Source organism: Vipera ursinii, assembly GCF_947247035.1.
Source record: "Vipera ursinii genome assembly, chromosome: 2".
NCBI classification, from domain to species: domain Eukaryota; kingdom Metazoa; phylum Chordata; class Lepidosauria; order Squamata; family Viperidae; genus Vipera; species Vipera ursinii.
The window spans coordinates 277,401,208-277,415,312 of record NC_139513.1 but is presented as its reverse complement, the minus strand read 5'-3'; the positions used below and the strand labels follow the sequence as shown (position 1 = coordinate 277,415,312).

At 39.5% G+C, this 14,105-nt stretch overlaps 1 protein-coding gene across 1 annotated transcript in view; it reads right to left on the bottom strand.

The window, feature by feature from the left end:
- ADAMTS12 (ADAM metallopeptidase with thrombospondin type 1 motif 12) overlaps positions 1-14,105 on the bottom strand; it is a 174,143-nt gene that overhangs the window by 26,037 nt on the left and 134,001 nt on the right. Inside the window, exons 16-17 of the mRNA XM_083353126.1 lie at positions 13,621-13,762; positions 11,354-11,480 (exon numbers count right to left, since the gene is read on the bottom strand). Coding sequence (XP_083209252.1) covers positions 11,354-11,480; positions 13,621-13,762 — 269 coding nt within the window. The remainder of the gene's footprint in view (positions 1-11,353; positions 11,481-13,620; positions 13,763-14,105) is intronic.

The window sequence follows — 14,105 nt, the reverse complement described above, 5'->3', positions numbered from 1 at the left end:
ATTGAAAAGTTTTACAATACATTTTATCTTTAACAATCCCTCCCCCCCTCCCTCCGCCCACCCCTACCTAGCCCTCCCTATCCCTCCCCCCTTCCCCCCTCCCCCCCCCCGACTTCCCAGAGCTAAATACAAGGTATAAAAGCAAAAAACAATCATAAACAACCATATGCTAACAACAATAAACTATTAAGTCTATCGCCCTCTAGCTCATATGAAATGACTACAAGCAATACTAATATACATAAAAAAAGGAAAAAAGAAAAAAAAGAAAAAAACTTATTCAAATGCTAAGTGAAACTTTTTAGTCCCATATTTGTTCTGGATATAATCAATCCACTTTTTCCACTCCATAATATAACGTTGTTGCGAATGATCTTTCAAATAAGCCGAAATCTTTGCCATTTTGGCCAGGTCAGAAACTTTTAAAGTCCATTCTTCTATGGTCGGGAGTTCCTCCTTCTTCCAATATTGACCTATTAAGAGTCTTGCTGCTGTAATTAAATTCAACATCAACGTAATGTCCACAACAGTAGTATCTGTAATTATGCCCAATAAGAACAATTGCGGACAAAACTTTATCCTTTGCTTGAAGATCTTCTGCATATTCCACCAAATTTTAATCCAAAAAGCCTTAACCTTTTTACAGGTCCACCATATATGAAAATACGTTGCATCTTCGCCACCACATCTCCAACATTTAGGTTGATAGTTCGGATACATACTTGCAAGCTTTTTAGGATCTAAATGCCACCTATAAAACATTTTATAAAAGTTCTCTCTTAGATTTTGGGCTTGCGTAAATTTTACATACCTCACCCAGATCTTTTCCCAAGTGTCCATTGTAATAACTTCTTGAATATTCTGAGCCCACTTTATCATACAATCTTTAACAAGTTCTGTTTCTGAATCAATTTCTATCAATGCAAGATATATCCGTTTGATATGTGCTGGACCCTGATTTCTAATTTGCTTTACCAAATTTTCATCAGTCATTGAGAAACTAATTTTCTGGTCTTCTTTCCACCTGGCCCGTAATTGACCATATTGAAACCAAGTTTGAACAATCTTCTCATCTCGCAAAAGATTATACGGCTTCAAACACCATACGTTCCTCTCCAAACTTAAGATCTCCTTGTACGTAGTCACATCATGTTTGAAGCCAACATTTATGTTTTCTATTGCATGTTTCGGAATTGCCCACAACGGTATCTTGTAGTCTAACTTATGTCTATACTTCTTCCAAACTCTCAGCAATGCCTGTCTTAAAATATGCACTTTAAACACATTATCTACCTTCTTATCATACAGTAAATATGCATGCCAGCCAAATAACAAGTCGTGGCCCTCAAGATTTAATAATCTCCCTTGTGTCAAATTAATCCAATCACTTATTCCTGACAACGCAGCAGCTTCATAATATAATTTAAGGTTGGGCATTTTAAGAACACCTCTTTCACGCGTATCCTGCATAATCTTAAGTTTAACTCGTGGCCTTTTCCCTGCCCAGACAAATTTATTGATACCCCGTTGCCATTCTTCCAAATTTGAGTCTTTTTAAGAATCGGTATCATTTGAAATAAAAATAAAAATTTAGGCAAGACATTCATTTTCACTGCTGCAATTCTTCCCAGTAAAGACAATTGCAATTTTTCCCAACTCTCCAATTCTTTTTGAATTTTTCCCCATAACTTTTCATAATTATTTTTATATAACTTTGCATTTGAGGGTGACAAATACACCCCCAAATATTTAACCCTTTTAACAATCTCGAATCCAGTTAACCCTTCTAAAAGGGCCTTTTGCGATGCTGTCATATTTTTGGCTAATATTTTAGTTTTTTGTACATTAACCTTAAATCCAGAAACCTTCCCATATTGCATTATTATCTCCATCAGGTCCACAACAGAATTTTCTGGCTGGGTTACCGTAACAACCAGATTGTCGGCAAATGCCCTCAGTCTATAATCCTGATCTCTAATTTGAATACCCTTAATTTTTTCCGAATTCCGTATTTTTATCAATAATATCTCCAATGTTAATACAAATAATAGAGGTGATAACGGACACCCTTGTCTTGTGCCCTTTTCAATATTGCATACTTCAGTCAAACTATTATTTACTATTATTCGGGCATTATTACTATTATAATGCCCTAATTGGTTGTAAAAATTTATCCCCAAAATTCATTTTATCTAGAACTTTCATCAAAAATTGCCAATCCAGTTGATCAAAAGCTTTTTCAGCATCTAGAAAGATCAACGCCGCAGGGATCTGGTTGTTCCTTTCCAAGAACTCCACCAAGTCAACTATATGCCTCACATTATTTTTCATTTGTCTACCACTGATAAACCCAGTTTGATCCCCATGAATCATCTGTTGCAAAACCCTCATCAATCTGTTAGCTAAAACCTTAGCAAATATCTTGTAGTCCGTATTTAAAAGTGATATTGGTCTGTAGTTTCTTATTTGAGTAAGATCCTGATCTTCCTTCGGAATCAAGGAAATAAAAGCAGTTCTCCAAGACGGAGGAACCCTTCCTCCCCTTTGAATTGTCTGAAACAATTCCCTTAATGGCTTTATCAGCTCCGATTGTAGATTTTTGTAATAGACCGCAGTCAGTCCATCCGTACCTGGCGCTTTATCCACCTTCAGTTGCTTAATTGCTAAAAGAATTTCTTCTTCTGTTATCAATTGATTAATCTCTTCCTTTTGTTCTTGTGTAAGAACTGGGATGTTGGCATTCTTCAGATATACGTCAATGTCTGTTTCATTAATCTTATATTTAGCATATAATTTGGAATAAAAGTCCACAAAGGCTTCCTTAATAAGATCCTGTTGATACACAACCTTGCCTTTATGTTCTATTTTATCTATGTTAGAAGCCCTTTGTTTTTTCCTTAACCTGTAAGCTAACCACCTACCTGGTTTATTGGCATTGCAAAAAGTGTTATGCCTAGCAAACCGTAAGTTAGTTGCCACCTGATCAGCCATCAACTTATCAAATTGTCCTCTTAACAAATTAATAACCAATGTTAGGCATATGGTGCTAGCCTACAATGTTGGGTTGAAAATATATTAACCATAATGCTATGTCTTTAAGTTGTTAATTGGCCAATGGGTGTGTAAGTGTTCTCATGGCCATAAGAGGAAGCTAGGAACGTAGCTTCTCTCTCTCTCTGAATTCACTGATCTCTACTATTACTGTTTTTGCTCTGCTGTTGGTTTACTACTGTTGTTAACCTGAACTGTGTATTGACCTCTGGACCGGCAAGAAGACTTTGTAGCTTGGACTGTTGCTATTGTTTATGACCTGGACTGTTTATTTTTGACTGTGCATTTTTGTCTTTACACCACCACAAAGTAAAATACTTTTTGCTTTTAGAACTCAGTGTACTCCTGTGTGTGACTTTTTACTACTCTCAGTACCCTTCCTTGTCTGTGCAACTCTTTGGTAGCACAAGGAGACCCTGCACAACAAATTCCTTAACACTGGTTATGGGCCCAGGTCTGAACTGAGAGTTAGTACACACAGCATTCCTAGCTGAGTTTGTGTTAGCTATTTGGTGTAAAATGGCACAAGACCTGTTGTCAGGCATCTCCTGGATAACCCGGTTGGATGGGACAAACTATGTTTCCTGGTCCACGAAATGCTGCTTGCTTTTGCGCAAGGAAGGACTATGGACTGTTGTAAATAACCCACCAGATACTACTGCTTGGGATCCAGATGACGAAGAGGATGCAAAGAAGTTAGACGACTTTAAAAGAAGCAATGAGAAAGCTCTTTGCATTATTGGACTAACACTGAATGACCAGCAGCTTGTCCATATTCGTGGTGAGGAGTATGCTGCTCGGTGTTGGGGCGTTTTGCGAAGGCTTTATGTTCGAGACAGTGTGGGTGCACATATACACCTTACACGTAAGCTGTTTAGGGCTCGTCTGCAGAAGAATGGAGATATGCTGACCCATTTAAATTACATGAAGGCAACTTTTCAAGAGCTTCATGAAAAGCAGCTGATTTTTTCAGAGTTGCATCAGGTCTACATTATTCTGTCATCTTTGGATGAGAGTTATGATGGGTATGTTTCTTCTTTGGAAGTCCTGACCAGAGAGGAACTGACATTGACTAACATTACTGGGAGACTGCTGGAAGAGTCCAGGAGGAGGCGTGACAGAGACCAGCTGAGAGAGACACAGTCACAAGAGGAGCAGCCATTTACCACTGTTTACAACATCAAGAAATGTTATTCTTGTGGGGCTAGAGGGCATATAGCCAAATTCTGTAGAAAGGGAAGAAAACAGAATGTAAATAGCAGTGGGAAGGCTAAGAAGGGCATTGGTTTGGCTATTTCTGATGAATCAACATCCAGAAATAATGAATTGTGGGTTGTTGATAGTGGGGCTTCACAATGCATTACTAAAGTGAAGGATAGGTTTGTTAATATGAAAAACAGCAACCAATATGTTTCACTAGCCAACGGTTGGAGGATGAAGGCCTCTGGTGAAGGTAATTCCTATTGTCCATGCATCGATGAACAGTTACCTATGTTATATATACCTAAGCTAAGATTCAACCTGTTATCTGTAAGGGAATTGGTTAAGGTTGGGTTTGTGGTAACATTCAGAGAGGAGCAATGCACTATTGAGAGGAATGGAACCTGTGTAACTGCTAATTTGAAAAATGGTTTATTCGTTCTCACAAGTAACCAGGTTAGTACAGTTAAAGCTAACTCAATATGTGAGAACAAGAAGCCACATGATGAGTGTATACATTTATTGCATAGGTGGTTAGGGCATGTAAACTTTAACTCACTACGTAAAACAGTTGAATTAGTAGACGGAATTAAACTGAAGCCATGTAGTAAGTATTTGAATTGCAATGCCTGTAATCAGGAAAAGAGTAAGGTAACTCCTGCAAACAGGTTAAACAGCTTCAAAACAACTGTACCTTTGGAAGTTGTGTTTGCTGAGTTAATTGGACCCATGAAACCAAGTTTAGGAGGGTCTTGTTATATTTTAAGTATATTGGACCACTACTCCCGTTATGGATTTTGTTATCTGCTTAAGTCAAAGGCAGACACTTTCCAACAATTTGCAAACTGGCTGAAGTTTGTGGACAGAAAAACAAAGAGAAAGGTTCAGTGCATAATTACTGATAATGGTACTGAATTTACAAACAAGCGTTTTGTTGATATGTTAGAATCAGCTGGCATTGAGCATAAACGTTCAGCCCCTTATAGGCCTCAACATAATGCTTTTGTTGAGAGACGTGGGCAAACGTTACAAGCCATGATTAGAACCATGTTACAAGATTCTGGCTTAACAGATAGACTGTGGGGGGAGGCAGCAAAATGTGCAAACCATGTTCTGAATATAGTTGTTAATACTTCTACTGGTAAAATACCATATACAATATGGCATGGTAGAAGACCAAACCTTGATTACCTGCACACGTTTGGCACCCCAGCTTGGGTCCACATTCCTGCACAACTCAGGAGTAAAGGCCAACATAGGGCTAGGCAATTATACTTTGTAGGTTATGAAGCTAACCATAGATCCTATCGTTTCTGGGAACGAGGCACAACTAATGTATATAACAGTGCGAGTGCAAAATTCCTTGAGCATGTTGGTTGGGATAGGTTAGAGCAAGAAACTGTTAATACTGATCCTCTAGTGTTTGAGGACTCCTCTGATAACATAACTAGTAATGATAATACATCTCCTGTAAATATAAAAGATGAAGAGGAGATAGGGGAGATTAAAGATGAATCAGAGGAAGGAAAGGAGTCAGAAATTCAAAGCCCTGTAATTCCTTGGCGTTCAACGCGCATCAGACGTCCACCTGATCACTATGAAGCAAGTGTAATATGTCAAGTTAGTGTAGAGCCTTCTAACTATGATGAGATCAGGATGTATCCTGAAAAGGAACAGGCATCATGGAAAGCTGCAATAAAGATGGCTAATAATGCTGCAGTAAGAACAAGATCTAAACATACTGATCTTCGTTATTTAAATGTCAGACAATGTGTCAAAGATAAATTAATACAGCTAGAGTATTGTTCATCTGATGTAAATATTGCAGACCATTTTACGAAGGTACAAAGTGCTGTGAAACACAATGCTAATTGTGAAAGAATGTGCATAAGATTGTAAGAGTTATATATTATTCTACCCAAAGGGGAGAATGTTAGGCATATGGTGCTAGCCTACAATGTTGGGTTGAAAATATATTAACCATAATGCTATGTCTTTAAGTTGTTAATTGGCCAATGGGTGTGTAAGTGTTCTCATGGCCATAAGAGGAAGCTAGGAACGTAGCTTCTCTCTCTCTCTGAATTCACTGATCTCTACTATTACTGTTTTTGCTCTGCTGTTGGTTTACTACTGTTGTTAACCTGAACTGTGTATTGACCTCTGGACCGGTAAGAAGACTTTGTAGCTTGGACTGTTGCTATTGTTTATGACCTGGACTGTTTATTTTTGACTGTGCATTTTTGTCTTTACACCACCACAAAGTAAAATACTTTTTGCTTTTAGAACTCAGTGTACTCCTGTGTGTGACTTTTTACTACTCTCAGTACCCTTCCTTGTCTGTGCAACTCTTTGGTAGCACAAGGAGACCCTGCACAACAAATTCCTTAACAACCTCCTTAATCTTCACGTCCGATGGATTCAAAATTAGGGCCTTTTCTTTTTCCCTAATTTCATTTCCAATTCTTTCCTCCTGACTTCCAAGTTACGTCTGTATTTATTATTCATATATATTAACACCCCTCTCATATAAGCTTTACTAGCATCCCAAACCATGTCCATAGAAGTATCCTTGTTCATATTAATTTCAAAAAAGTCCTTCATCTGCTTTTTACATTCTTCCACATTACTCTGATTTCTAAACAAATTCTCATTTACGCGCCAAGAGCGCCTATCTCTATTGTCCTTATTAATCTCTAACCAGACTGGACTATGGTCAGATATAGTTCTTGCACAAATCTTTATCTTCTTAATCCTAGAAAAAAAATCATTAGTCAATAATATAAAATCAATCCTGGAAAAAGATTGGTGTCTATCAGAAAAAAAAGTATAATCCTTTTCATGTAAATGTGTTTCTCGCCAAATGTCTCGCAATTCCAGATCATCCTTCATTTCAAAAAAAGATTTAGGCAGTCTAGCATGACTCGGGGCATGTTTAAAGGAACCAGATTTGTCCAGTTGTACGTCCAAGACACCATTCCAATCTCCCATAAAAATAAAAGATTTATAATCCATCTGGGTAATCTTAGTATGTAGCGATCTATAAAAGTCAGCTTGTTGTTGATTAGGAGCATACAGTCCAACTAAAAGCGTTTTTTTGCCTTCAACAGCAGATCTATCATAACATATCTTCCTTGTTTATCTACTTCTATTAGTTCCGCTGTCAGAGTATTCTTGACATAAATAACCACTCCATTTTTCTTATTCATTGCAGAAGCGATAAATTGCATACCCAACCTTAAGTTCAACAGGTACTTTTGGTCCATAACTCTAATATGCATTTCTTGCAAGCAAATAACATCAGTCTTAAATTGTTTTAAATATTGAAAAACTTTCTTTCTCTTCTGTGGTGAGTTTAATCCATTGACATTCTAAGTTAGGAACTTAGTCGCCATTCTTGGTGTCCCGAAGCTTCTAGAGCACGCCTGCCAAGATCCCCTTAACTTCCTTAGGCCGCGCCCCTCCCACAGCTTCGCTATAGGTACGCTTTGGAGGTTCCATAACTTTCTGCTGATCTTGCTCTTGCTCTTGTCTCACTCGTCTTAAGGCGGCACGCGTCATCCTCTGCAATCTAGCATCTGCCGATGAAGCTGTAATTTGATCCCCTCCAGTACCTTTCTCATCTGTCTGTGTTCCTTCAGCATCTTGAGGCTTTCCCTCGCCATTTTTCTTTGCAGATTCCAAAAGTGGTGGAGGGGTTGCTTTTAAAACTTTGCTATAAAAATCACGTGCCTGGATCACTGTGACCAAACGGTGTCTCGTACCTTCATGCATCACCACCATGCCCACTGGTATCTCCCATCTGAACTTGATGTCACGTTTCTTAAGTTCCTGTGCCAAAAAAGCAAAATCTTTCCTTCTCCTTAGAATTCTTGGAGGAATCTCTTTTAAAACCAAAACTTCTTGCTCAGCAACCACAAGCTTAGTATCATAAGCAACTTGGATAACTTCATTCCTAGTTGCTCTCTTTGTAAAATAAACCACCACATCTCTAGGTAGCTTCCTCTGCCTTGCAATCCATGAATTCAGCACGAAAGATTTTGTCTATACTTCCCTCAATTTCAGCTGCTGGCTGTCCCAGTACCGCTTCCAGAGACTATCTGCTTTAAATCTTCTTTATGATTCTCTTTTAAGCCTCTGATTCTGATAGCAAACTCCATCTGGTGGTACTGGACGAGAGTCAAATCTCCATTTTATCCATTGTATTTTCATTCTCTAAAACTTTTGCTTCTAGTCTGGAATTCTTTTGACTAAGATCCTCCATTTTTTCATCCAAACATTGAATACATACAGCCACACCTTCAAGTGCAGGCAAGATGTCTGCCCTCATTGCTGTAAACTTCTCTTCCAGCTTCTCCTCCAGCTTCCCCTCCAGCTTTTCCATCTTTTCATCTATAATGTCTGATATTTGTTGTGAATGCTTTTCCAAAGCATCCTGTAAATCCTTAACCGTCAGTGCCGGAGCAGGTGCAGGAGGAAGTAAGGCTTGCAGCGAGGTCTGTTGCACCGGGGAAGCCCCCGCACTCCGGAAAGCTTTAGAAGTTTTAGTCGCCATCTTCCCCCACTTTCACTTACTACGCACTTTCACTTTTAAAAGCCATAAAGTCCATTGAACTAGAGAACAAAAGTCCACTTCACCTTAACCTCCTGTACCGCTCTGCCTGCCTCTTCACACTCAAAAGTCTTTCCTTCTGGCAGGGGTGGTTGCTAACGCTTGGTTCTGCTCCAAAAAGCACGGAGCAGAAGAGCTGTGCAGCCCGGAGCAAACCCAGGCTTCGGGGGGGCTCGATCCTTCAGCCGCCCGAACTAAAAGCTCAGGCGGCCCCGGAGAGCTCAACCCCTACCTGGGGCCTCACCCCCTCCTCTTCTCCTGAGGAGGGGGCTTCCGAACCACCAAAACAGCTGATCGGCACTGTTTTCGGCAGTTCCACAAAGCCGCGGAGTGGACAGCCCGGAGATGGCTGTCTTCAGCGTCGCGTCGCAGTCTTGATATCTGCTATAGAACATTTTCAGTAGGTACTAAGAAGACTCCCAATGCAGGAAGTGTGAGAAGATTTATATCAAAATATATTTTATTCTTTATACTGTTTCCATCTTATCTTAAAATATTAACAGAATCCTCAATGGTCTGAGAATCAGCACCTCCACTAGATAATTGACAGTCAAGCTGAAACTAATTTAATCAAGTAAAAATAGTAAACGGGGAAAATCTTTTACTCAAACCCCCAAATAAATTATTCAGACCTAATCTACATATCAAAGGATAACGTCTGTAACACAAATATAGTTAATTAAATCTCCCAGCGGAACTGCATGTTCACAAGAATAAGCATCATAGATGACATAACTACACACACACACACACACACTCTTCAAGTGTCACCCTAGAATCAGCACGTAGACATTTCCACACCAGGACAAGCTCCCGTATAAAAGTATGTCGCTGCACCCCATTTCCCGGCAGCTGCCCCTAAAGGCAAACTCTTTGCTTTTAGGAATAAATATTTCTTCATTTCTCACAGCTGTCTGTATTTCTTTTTTTTTTTTAAATTTTATTTATATACCGCCCTTCTCCCGGAGGACTCAGGGCGGTGAACAGGGCAAGCATAAAAAATACAGAGATACAAAAGTTAAAAGGGATTAGATATATGCCCAACTAAAAACAGTAAATACAAATATTAAAATAACAATTTAAAAAACCCCCCATCCCCCATCAGGCCAGGCCGGCTTGTTCAAATAAGAATGTCTTTAGATCGCGACGGAAGGAGCGAAGGTCGGGCGCCATCCGGAGCTCAACCGGTAACCGATTCCATAGCTCCGGGGCACCCACAGAGAAGGACCTCCCCCTGGGGGCCACCAATCGACATTCTCTGATCGGTGGCACCCTGAGGAGGCCCTCTCTGTGGGAACGCACAGGGCGGAGGGAAGTTGATGCTGGCAGCAGGTGTTCCCTAAGGTACTCCGGACCCATGCCATGTAGGGCCTTAAACACCATTACCAGTACCTTGAAGAGGTACTTTTCCTTACCTCTGATTCAAGGGAAAAGGGACTTTACCTCTCTGTGGAAAATGCTACAATCTGCAGCAATACATTAAACAATTTATGACTTTTCAATTTAAAGTCCTTCAATTATTATGTCACAACAGGGTTTGGCAACTTTTCCAGATCAGTAATGGCCCTGCCAAAAATGACTGCTGAAATCTCACAAACCCTTCTCTGAGATCTTATCTGTTCTTTTCAAGAATGCACTTAAAATATCTGTGAGCACCCTCCCACCCCAAATCTTAAGAAAATTCAGCCAATGTTTTTTTCAAGAATGTTTACAATTTAAAGAGTTTTATAGATGGTGCTTTGGAAATACCTCTCTTGAAACAAGCTCCTAAGATAAACCACACTGCAGAAGCAGAAGAGAGCATTGGTGAAGATATAAAACATGATTTGTTAAAGTACAGCATCTATCATTAGTGGCATTCATGGGGGTAAAAAAATAATCAATATGGCAGTTTTTGAGTCCCTCCCTGTAGACAATGCTGTCCATCACCCTTTATTACTGATCCTGCTGGTTCCTGAAAGCTTTAGTTTCTTATTGTCTGAATGAATGCAGATTCTGGATCATTGCCTAAGAAAATTGTTGATAAGACAGAAGCTGACAAACAGTTGGAATACGGAATACTGGTTGAAACATTACTGAGTTATTCACTCTGCTCACACATTTTCATATTATTACTGATCTCTCACATACTTTAATTTTTCTTTAATTTGGATAGTTATTTTTCTTCAATCATATATGGCTTGGGATGGAAAAAATATAGTTAAATTTGCCATCCTTATCTTAAAATACCTTCTTCTATATCAGGGGTCCTCATCCCCTAGGCAGTGGCCCACTACCGGGCCGTGGCCTGTTCAGAACTGGGCCACGTGCATTTGCAAGCAGCTCAATTTGCGTGCGCGGTGGGCTGGTGTACATGCACATGCGCTAGCAGCTCAACTCACACAAGCCGAGCTGTGTATGTGCGCAGGCCTGTTTCCCCTCTCCCCCCCTCCCAGTCAGGCTGCCAAGCCACAAAGGTTGGCGACCGCTGCTCTATATGATACACATGCATACCTTGGTGGACAATCTTTTTCAGTGCATTTTTTCTGTTTTGCTTTGGGCTGTGTTTCTGGGTCACAAAACAGGTTTTTCACCATACTCTTCCCCCTTTTCACACAATGGGCAATCTGTCGCTGAAACCCTACAAGAAAAATGAAAGCAATTTTGAACTTCATCTTTAGATGTATCTTTAAGAAGACAAACATTCTGGTGCTCATATTAGGTGTCAGCACGGCTGAGAAACTGCTGAGTACACAGATTTGCGGGAGAACATCCTGCCTGCTATTAACACTATATGCCAGCACCAAATGTTCAAAACCTAGACAGCAGGCACTGGCATCTGCCAGTTTTTATTCTTTTTATTTATATTTTTTTGAATGTCAAACTCCAGTGGACTTTACCTATATCACTGCAGAATTTGTGTGTTCCACAGCATTTTAAGGAGCAGAATAACAGATTTGGAAAGGATCTTGGAGGTCATCTAGTCCAACCCCTTGCATAAGCAGGAGACCCTGTACCATTCTAGACAAATGGCTGTCCCGTCTCCTCTTCAAAACCTCCAGGGTTGGAGCACCCACAACTTCTGAAGACACGTTGTTCTATTGATTAATTGTTCCAACTCTCAGGAAATTTCTCCTAAGTTCTACATTGGTTTTCTCCTTGATTAGTTTCTATCCATTGCTTTTTGTCCTGTTTTCTGGTGCTTTGGAGAATAGGTTGGCCTCCTCTTCTGTGGCAGCCCCTCAAATATTGGAACACTGATGTCATGTCATCCTTGGAATGATAGTTGGCACTATAGTTTGGCATTCCAGCTAAAAAAAACCCCTCATTCTAATACTGATATATCCCTGTGCCATCCACACTATGGATTTTTCATTTAAAAAGGAGAAGTTGCCAATACTAAGAGATCAGGGAGACGCCCTACTATGATTTTTTTTCCAGAAGTGATAGGGTATGGGAATAAGGTAAAGGTAAAGGTTCCCCCGCACATGCGTGCTAGTCGTTTCCAACTCTAGGGGCCGGTGCTCATCTCCATTTCAAAGCCAAAGAGCCAGCGCTTGTCCGAGGACGTCTCCATGGTCATGTGGCCGGCATGACTAGATGCCAAAGGCGCACGGAATGCTGTTACCTTCCCACCGTAGTGGTCCCTATTTTTCTACTTGCATTTTTACGTGCTTTCGAACTGCTAGGTTGGTATGAGAATGGGAATGCCCAAATAATTCCAAGTAGGCTTATTTCTGCTAAAATCATCCTTGGTTATATCCTGATACTGTAACTGCAGTTTTATCCTTTGTTTATACTGATGTATTTGTTTCTGAAGGTTCCTGAATAAGCTCAAAGAGAAATGAGAAGAAAAATGAAAGGATGAGAGAAAACAAAAGAAAATAAATAGGTTGCCTTATAGATGTGTGGGGGACTTTAGTTCTTCAAAAACAAACAAACCATAAGCTTGTTGAAAATGTAGAACCATAGTCCAACTCAACTCAGTAATCAGTTCAGGCAAATCCAGATTGACCCTCTAGGAATTCAACTTTATATGAAACAGTTTTTTGCATCTGTAAACGAATGACAATAGATACAAAGAGCAGAGGCACTTTTATCTCCTTTTTTATCTAAAGTACTTACTTCACACATCTCTATGTACAACAGGCCTGCTGTTGATTAGATTCATAATTTTGATGCTTACAAATCTTTCTTTCTTATTTCAATTCAGTTCAAACCAGACAGTACACAGGAACTGTTTTCAGTAGGTCGAGATGGTAAAGTAAATTGATAATAAGAATTAAGAAGAAAGGATAATTATCATAAATTAACTGACAAGAGTGAAATTCTCTTTCTACCTTAATCACTCCACAGGGGCAATTAGAGGTCACCTTCAGCAATTACTTGATAAGTTATTATTAGTTTGAACAGAGCTGATATAAGCGCTTTCTATGTTATTTAAAAAAAAACAACTGAAAAGATTGTTAATTGCATAGTGTGATTTCTGCATTAAATTAGGGTAACCCCACTGAGTTTATTACCTGGAGTAGGAAAAATGTCATTGTTTGCCTGAGGTTTAACTAATTAATGATTAGTAGGCACACAATGTAGTTTTCTGTATGCTGATTTTATTGGTGGCTTTTCAAAGGGCATATAAATTAACTATTAATAAAACACTATTTGCCAGTCTGGAGCAATTTAAGTATACCCAAGTTGGTACATTGTTAGAACAATGAATGAGGAAAGCAAAGCAGCAGACAAGAGAGAGGAAAGGGACTTGGGAAGTTGTGATTTCTTACCATTGCCACAAGTTACGCTGCAAGTTGTCCACTTTCCATATTTCCAAAAGTATTCAGGTTCCTCCACTTCATTTTCCAAGCTTGAGCCTTTGCGGACAGTGTATTCATATTTTATTCCAGGGTTGTTTTCCTGAAAAAGGAGCTGAACAACATTTATTGTACATTTCAGTCACATACTCTCTTCTCTGTTTTTAGGACTACCAGATTGGGGTTCCAAAGATCCAGCAGGCCACAAGCTAAGCCACCCACCACAAATCACAATCAAGGAAGCAAAAACCATCCAGACCTCAAAAAAAGTTCTCATGTAAGAATTAAAGGTAACATATTAAACTTGGAAACTGCAGGAGTCACTCCAGTCCTCTTTGATTTAGCTATTTTGAATTTCTCCAATTTGGTAGAAACAATAAATAAATATGTCCATTGATGAACTCTTTGAACATTTTTAATCCCTTCCCTCCAGGCTTCTTGCACGCTGGTATGAACTG